Source organism: Neltuma alba, unplaced genomic scaffold (assembly GCF_004799145.2).
Source record: "Neltuma alba isolate B1F8T4 unplaced genomic scaffold, ASM479914v2 tig00005746_pilon, whole genome shotgun sequence".
Taxonomy (NCBI): domain Eukaryota; kingdom Viridiplantae; phylum Streptophyta; class Magnoliopsida; order Fabales; family Fabaceae; genus Neltuma; species Neltuma alba.
In genome coordinates, this window is record NW_021634217.1 from 23,659 (window position 1) to 32,794 (window position 9,136).

Here is a 9,136-nt window from a genome sequence, read left to right on the forward strand (position 1 = left end):
ATTGGTGCGGTCCAACTTGACCGCACTGGTTTGACTGGAGGAATTAAACAATGAATAAGTTTTTGGAGCTTGTGAAGAAGAGCCATCAGAGGTCGCCGCCGAGTCAGACATGGTAGGGTTGGCTCTGGTACCAAGATAAAGATATTAGGGTAAAATATTGAATAGGCCAAGACGCATTGAATGTGCTCTGGCCCTTGTATTATATATATCAATATGAATAAGGAATCCTGTACACAGCAGAGGAATATTACAAATAAACAAATGAGAGACCTACACGTGTAGACCTTACAGCTGTACAAGATAAGCTTGAACCTATATAGATAATCTTTATATTAATGCTCTAACAAAAACTAAGTAGCTGCACTTCAAGAAGCAAAGTTGTTAAAAAGAATGAGTGCCATTTAGTCGACTTCAAACAAAACATCGAAAGATCCCTCAAACAAAACAAATTGTCATATATTAATATTTAATACCAAAAATCATTATTTTACTAGTCAAGCTTCCAGTATATATTAACCTTTAATCCACTTCAAAACACTCGCAACAATAGGACTCATAACATTATGAGTGCCATCTGACCATACAATTGATGAGAAAAACACTGTGTCTGCTGGTAATTTCCCTCCCACAATTCTCACAACAAATGATTGTTTCTCCCTCAAAGGCTTGAAGGACAACACCTTAGGTTCCACTGTAATGTTGACTCCTTGAGTTGATTGTACAGTTACCTCGTACTTTGAGTTGACCAATCCAACATTTGTGACTGTTCGATTAATTTTAACATCAAAAGGTTTCATAGATTTCACTTCTGCTAACATCGAAGGAAAGTTTGTATTTCTTGTCAAGGATCTATCAGGAGATCTGGGACATGTAACCTTATGATCACCAGAGAATTTTTTGATGATTGAAGTGTTATAACCAAGACTGCAGAGAAGTTCTAGGTAATCTTGTTTTGAAAGATCATAAACAAGTCCAGGATCAATAGCTTGCGCAGGATTAACATGTCCTGATCCATAAGCAAAATAATCTTTAGGACCATTCATAGATTTAGCTGTCGTCATAATCGCAGATTTGATGGCTGCTGAAGACCAATTTGGATGAAAACTTCTCACATACGCTGCTATTCCAGATACATGAGGACATGCCATAGAGGTTCCTGAGATAATGTTGTACTTAACACTTCTCGAGTGTCACTACCTGAAGAAGCAATTTGCATATAAACTCAAACCTAAATATAATTAATTAGGTAAAATGTACGCAACTATATAAGAAAAACATAATTTTCTTACCAAAATTTTCTATGGTTTTGAACATTCTTTGTTTTTGTTATTTCTTTTCAACAATTGATCCTTTTTTTAAAAAAATTTCTCTCAAATTATTCCAAAAAACTTTTCTCGCCATTTGTTGTACATATTCTGTGTTTTTCCGTAAATTTTTGCTTTTCAAATCATTCTCTTATTTGCGTTTTTTATGAATAATTCGTACATACTTCTAACGCCCCAAATCCTTCTAGTACCCTTTATAATGTCCCAACCTCCCAATTGTTTTTTTTTTTTCTTTTTGCTAGTTTGCACATCAAATGAGAGGCATATAATGAAGGGAAAAAATGAGAGGTTGGGGCATTACAAGAAGCCTTAGAAGTTCTAAACCCAAAAAATTTCAAGAAAAACTTTTCAATTAATCATAATTATATTGTTATCTGATAGATAATTAATAAAGTGAAAACAAATGTGAACTTATACAAGAGAGACATTATACACACACACACACACACACACATAGACACACACTATGTTACCTGATGGTGAAGCCAGAGGAGAATATGCTGCTAAGATATACACTCCTGGTGCAGTTATGTCTGGTTTTAGGATCTGTGGGACTGCTATGCTTGGCCCTCGTGAAGAGAACTTAGCTACCTTGGGGCAGTTTTATCCACAATGCTCTCACTCTTCATTATCTCAGCTTCTGGATTTGCTGATTTTGGGTATGTTTCAACAACATCATAGTCTTTTTTAGATAATATGAGATAAGGAAATTCACACACACCATCTGGTACATATATGCGATCATTTATAATCGCGCCAACTGCACCAACTTTGTGAGCATCAGGGTCTATTCGATCATTACATAACACAATCTTTCCTCGGATCTCACTTTCCAGACAACCACAAATGTCGGCAAAAATTGATCCATTCTTACACTTGGCTATGGGATATTTGGTCCCTTTCGGGTCAAAAGCATTTATGGAACCTCCCACTAAGGTTGTTCCATTCCCAAGGACAAGCTTGTCGATGATTTGGCGATCTGTGTGACTTGCTGCAACTGAGAGGATCCATGATGCGACACTAGTCACTGTCTTTGGATAAGGCCCTTCGTTTCCTGCAGATTGCATTGTGAGTATCCCTTTGGCCATAGCATGAAAGGAACCAATCGAGATACCATCATCATCGTACAAATGTTTTGGAGGAAGCTCCCCTCCAAGTGAAAGCGAGAGTATGTCACCTCCATCTGCAATGGCATCGTCAAAAGCACCCAAGATTCCAGCACTATCGCAGTACCCTAACACAAGTTAACGTTGTTACATGACAATGTTGAAATTTATAGTGTCCTGGACATAGATATAGGAGTTAGTTGTCAATGGATTTACAGCCTAATGGCATGTGAAAGTTCTCATGAGTGGTACGATCCATCTTGAAACGAGATTCTTTCCTTTTCCTCCTTATCCTTTTTTTCATGGAATCTCTTCTCGTCCCTCATATATCAATAAATAGAGGGTTCGGATTCATTGTTTTACAAAACTATTATTGTAAATTTTAGAAATCAAATTTTCTCGATTTTTTTCCTACCCAGTACTATAATACTATAAATTGTGTATGTCAAATTTTAACAATTTAAATTTATTTAATTATCTTTAGAAGAATAGCTTTATAAAACAATAAATCTGCCAGCATCCATTTTTTTTAATCTATGAGTGGGGATGGGATTCTAAGGAAAAAAAAAGGAGAAAAATGAGAGGATCTGAATTATCCGTTAATTCTCATCCTCAAACTGTTAAAACTTATAAGAACTAATTAACTAATATAATTCAAATGGATTAAGAAATTAAAATAAGATAAATTATTTATAAAAGAGTATACTAATTTTCTTAAAATACTTTTCTTAATTATTTGTATTGGAGTATATTATCAGCTATAACTTGCACATCATTGGGAAATCTAATTATATGAGTAGTTTAAAAAATAATGATAAGATACAAATGATATCAAGATTATTATCGCACCACCCACAATATTACCTTGAGCATCGCAGACTTTGTATACAGCAATTCTAGCAGATGGAACCCCTCCTCTCGCAGTGCCTTCTGCCATACCATAAAAGCTTGTGCCATTAACGTTGTTTCCTGCTGCTGTTGAGGCCGTATGAGATCCATGCCCGGCATTGTCTCTTGCAGAGTCTTCCTTGTAGAATCGAGCTCCTATGACTTTGTTGTTGCATGTGAAGTTTTTCCCACCTGCACAAGTTCCTAAGATGCAACATAGAATAATGCATCTAGTAAGAGAAATCATGACTCCCAAAGTATCCTCAGTATGTGTTTTATTAAGGAAATTACCAATACCTTTCCATTTTTTTGGAGGAGGACCAAAACCTTGATCTGTAAAACTCTGATTCAGGCCAGATTCCAGTGTCAAGAAATCCGATTATGACGTCACTTTCAGCAGACACGTTACGTTTGGTTTTTTTGACCAAACCAATGAAGTCCCACGATCTGGTTGTATGAGTGTGAAGTACTGTGTTTGGAAAAACAGATACCGCTTCTTCCATTTGAGCAATGTTTTCTCTTTGCTCTTCTGTGAGCTTTGCAGCGAACCCATTGAAACTTCTCTTGTAGCTTCGAATCAGTAATGAACTTGCGGCATCATCAGTTTCTCCAGTAACTTGTTGAAGCATTCTCAAATGATGAGAAGTCGGAGAGTACGATGATTCCTGAGGAAGTGATCCCATGTAGACTATGTAAGTTTTCATGTGTTCAACATCAGGATAAGCATCGCATATTAAGGGAATTACTATACACGCGAATAAAATAATTGAAGAACGCTCAGCCATTGTTTTGTTTCACTGCAGGAATGTGAATGGTATTGAGGGGCACTACATACATATAAATTAAAGTAGAAAAGGGAGGACAATTTATTGCTAATGAATTGCATTTGATTTACACACACATATATGTAACAAATCTGACTTTTGTAAACTTTCAATCCCAACATATGAAGAATCCAAATTCTTGAATTTATTTTAAAGTATATCACTCTGGTCTTTAATATAAGTTATTTGTATCAAGGAATGCATTAAATTGACAAATTTTTTCTGATTTTACCCTTATTCTCTCTTTATATTTACAAACCTTTCTTATACTTCTCTCTGTTTTTTTTCCCTTTACAATAACAATTAAATAATAGTAAAATTGAAAAAAAGAATTAATTATACTATAAATGACTTATATTTATGATCAAAACTTCTCTCCACGATTACATTTAGGACCAGAATGGTAGTTAATCATGGTAACAGGACAGGTGCAATGAATGTAGGCTAAATTTAATTGCATTGAATGGAGATAAAAGAAAATATTATTTTTATTGTCATTAAATGCAATTGAAAAAAATTATGTTTTGCTTTGTTTTTTTTAATTTCAATTTCTCTGAACTTTTCTCGCGTACGTGACCCTTTCCCGCTTATTAGGTATTTTTTATCATATATATAAAAGAATTTTGCAGGGATGACTTTTTGTTATTCATAGAGATGTATTAGTAGCCTATCTAAAATTTTAGTCTCAAATTTTATATTTGCATCCATTAACTATAAAAGAATCTGTTTAGGACGATTTGTTCTTATTTATATAGAGACACTAATAACCTGTCTGAATTTTTATATGGTACAGAGGGCACAACACACACGCACAAACGTATATGAAGTAGAAAAGGGAAGGACAATTTATTGCCAATTAATGAATAGTATTTGACTTTCATATATTTGTAACATAAAATAAATAACCTCTAGAGAAATTAATTAATAAGCTTTTTTCATTTTCACCCATGTTTACTTAATAAATGTGGAGAGAAATAAAGTAAATAGGTAAGAGAAAACATGAAATATATGTTTAATATCCTTTCTTTAATAAGGGTAAATGTGAAAAAAAATAATCAATTTAATGCATTGTTAGATTGCGGGTTTCAGGTACAAGTGACTTAAAAATAGTAATAGAGTAGTAATGGAGAATCAAGTTCTTGAATTAAATGCTTCTAGGATACGTGCAATGAATGTAAGTTAAATTTACTTGCATTAAATGAAGGGTTAAGTTACATCTAGCACTCTGAAGTATTTCATCAGATACATCCATTGACCTCAAGTATTTTATGATGTATTCAGTACTCTAAATATATTTTTTCGTATGCATCTAATACCCTAAAGTATTTTATAGTTCAAAAATAAATAGAGGAGAGGTATGGAATTTTGTTTGGCCATTATTGTTGAAGGCACTAAAGAATGAAAGGAAGCAATTGGCAGTATTATGTACTCTTCTGGCACTTTCAACGTGTTTCACACAGATTAAAGAAAACTTTAAACTTCATTAACTCTCATTTAAAATTCAACAACTTTTTAACTTTATCCCTATTTAATATATATTATACTTTATGTAAATATAGTCAACACAATAATAAATGAAAGGTAAAATTGTACATCCATACAAAAAATTTCTTTCAATATCTTATAAATAGGATCAAAAATTGTCTTCTCTCTTTGCCTTATAAATAAGACCAGAAGAGTATATACATACATGCACATAAAGGGGAGTGCTGAAAATTTTAGAATAACTATTAAATAGATAAACTGAACTTGCATGGTATGAAATCTCTGAAATCAAGCACACAATTCGCCTGATGAATAACGTTCCTGTGTGTTTGATATTACATATAGATGCATAAATAAGAATTTATTATCAATCAAATCATTATATGAAATCCCATAATTATTAGTATTATATTTAATAGAAAGAAAAGCATTGAATTCTAGTTAAAATCAACCTGAACAGATCAAGTCGTATATATTTTGTTTCGTCTGTAAATAATTTTTTTATATCACTCAGTATAATTAAAAAAATCCACATGTCTTCGTGATTTGATTGGAGGCAAGCTCTTAAAGTATATAAAACCAAGAAGATAAGTTTCTAAAAGCAAAGTTGTCCCAAAAAAAACGAGTGCCATCTAGTCGACTTCGAGCAAAACATTGAAAGATTCCTCAAACAAAACAAAATGTCATATATTAATATTCAATACCAAAAATCATTATTTTGCTAGTCAAATTTCCAGTATATATATTAACTTCTGGTCGAGTTCAAAACATTCACAATAAGAGGGCTCCTAAAATCATGAGTGCCATCTAACCATACGAGTGATGAGGACAACACTGTTTCTTCTGGTAATTTCCCACCCACAATTCTCACAACAAAAGATTGCTTCTCACTCAAAGACTTGAAGGACAACACCTTAGGTTCCACTGTAATGTTGATTCCTTGAGTTGACCGTACAGTTTCCTCGTACTTTTGAGTTAACAAATCCAACATTTGTAACTATCCGACTAAGCTTAACATCAAAAGCTTTCATAGATAGCGCTTCTGCTAATATCGAAGGAAAGTTTGTATTTCTCATCAAGGATCTATCAGGAGATTTGGGACATGTGACATTCTGATCATCACTCACCAGAGATTTTTTTGATGACTGAAGTGTTATAACCAAGATTGTAGAGAACTTCGAGGTATTTGAAAGATCATAAACTAGTCCAAGATTGATAGATGGCATAGGATTAACATGTCCTGACCCATAAGCAAAGTCATTATCACCAACTTTTTGATCTTTAGTACCATTCATATGTTTAGCTGTTGTTATAATCGCTGATTTGATGATTGCCGGAGACCAATCAAGATGAAAATTTTTCTCTCATTTGCGTTTTCTAGGGGAAAAAAATCGGACATGATATTAGATCTCTAATGTCCTTATAATGCCCCAAAATTTTATTATGCTCTTTATAATGTCTTAACCTCCCACTTGTTTTTTCTCATTTCTTTTAATTACTAGTTTGTACGTCAAATGAGAGACCTATTATGTTTTTTTAATAATTTTTCAAAGAAAACTACTATATATATGATTACCGTAAAATATCAAAATATCTCTTACATAATGAAAAAATTGAGAAGTTGAGGCATTATTAGAAGGGGTATTAGAAATTCCAAACCCGAAAAATTCCCAGAAAAAACTTTGCATGACAGAAAATTCAAGGGAAATTCCAAGAGAACGTGACATACTCCTCTGGTCCTATTAGAGAGAGAGAATTTTTTTTAGTCATATTTATAAGTCATTTCATTAAATTTTTACCATAAATGTATTATATTATCCTTTATTTATTATAGTGTAGATAATTATTTCTGTTGAAAGATGTATATATTAAATAGAAGTAAAGTTAGAAAGTTACTATATTTTAATGAAGAGCTAATAGAGTTTAAGGTTTTTCTTGATTTGTATGAAACATGTTGAAAGTGCCTTATAAATAGGACCAGAGGAGTAGAATTTTGACAAGTAAAGCGCAACCAAGTTATTACCTAACCACAATTGTTAGCTGATAATTAATGAAGTGAAAACAAATGTCAACTTCTGCAAAAGAGAGACATGTACATATTATATTGTTACCTGATGTGGTGAAGCCGGAAGAGAGAATGTATCTAATTAATCATCTTAAGACATAAACATCTTATAGTGATAAAACAGTGTATTTTATGATTTTTCAAAGAAAATTAATGTATATAATTGTCATAAGATATCAAAATGTCTCTTACTTTATGTAGAATATAATGATAAAAAATACAATGAAAAAAATTGAGAGGTGGAGGTATTAAAAGGAGCACTATAAGTTCCAGACCCGAAAATATAATTCCAAGAAAAGCTTTATATGAGAGAAAATTGAAGAAAAATTCCAACAGTGTGTGACCTAGAATTTTGAAAAGTAAACCACAAAGAAGATACTCCCTCGTGTCCTTATTATAGGGCATTCTCAGCTAATTTGCATATACCAAGAAATAGAAGTTAAAGCATTAAATTTGTCCTACATTAATACTCCTCCAGTCCCATTTATAAGTTTTAAATTTGAGAAGTGATATGGTCTATTATATAAGCTTTAATTTGGATTTGTCTTATCATTTAATACATATTTTCCAATGTTACCCTTGATTATCTATCTTTTATCACATTTTCCCACACATTTTCATTTATTCTTTTTCTCATTTATTATAAGAACATATTTGGAAATAAAAGTATATTTATAACATATTTATTATTTTTAACTAATTTTAACTAATTTTTTGTTATCCATAAATTAGTTATTTGAAGCTTATAAGAAGGACCGAAGAGAATAAATTTTTTTCCGAGTTTACTCCCAACTTAAATGATGGAGATAGAGAAGCATGGAGTTCAATGAGCTTATAAACACTAAATTTTAATTAATAACAAGGCTAAAATTGGAAGGTAAAATCGTATATTGATCACATGGGAGCGAAAAAAGGGGATCATATCAACTTGTTCCGACCTAGGATAATAAGCTCATGAGCTTAGTCTTACTTCACCGTCGAGAAATGAAAGAAGATATATTTTACATTTATACCGATGGACTCGTTCAAGTAATCATATTCCTTTCCGCTGGGAAAAAAAATAGTAATCATATTCCTTTCCACCAGGATTAATAACGCAAACTGTTTTATAAATTATTAACATATTTTATAGAAGGTAAAGTCTATTTTGATTGTTTGGATATTTTTAGTGATTTCTTAATTAAATATGCAACATGTGAATAATTTTTTTAAATATAATTCAGTGTGATTAAAAAATCCACATATGCTAGAAAAACTCTATGGTTTTAAGCTTTAGTAATCCATGAAATACACAACCATCAATTATCCATGTAAGGGAATACAAAATGAGAATACTATGAATAAGGCACAACATATATAATTTCTCGAACCAAACAAGATGTCCTCTATATATTAATATGCATTATCAAAAATCATTATTTTACTAGCAAAATTTCCAGTATA

The 9,136-nt window shown here is 32.1% G+C and overlaps 1 protein-coding gene across 1 annotated transcript; it reads right to left on the reverse strand.

Moving 5' to 3' along the window:
- Positions 1-512: 512 nt before the first annotated feature.
- LOC114748576 (subtilisin-like protease SBT4.3) lies at positions 513-4,023 on the reverse strand. The gene is given in 7 exon segments (XM_028937006.1): positions 513-1,189; positions 1,449-1,454; positions 1,799-1,918; positions 1,921-2,559; positions 3,296-3,523; positions 3,617-3,663; positions 3,665-4,023. Coding segments are annotated over 7 exon segments (2,076 nt in total).
- Positions 4,024-9,136: the final 5,113 nt, after the last annotated feature.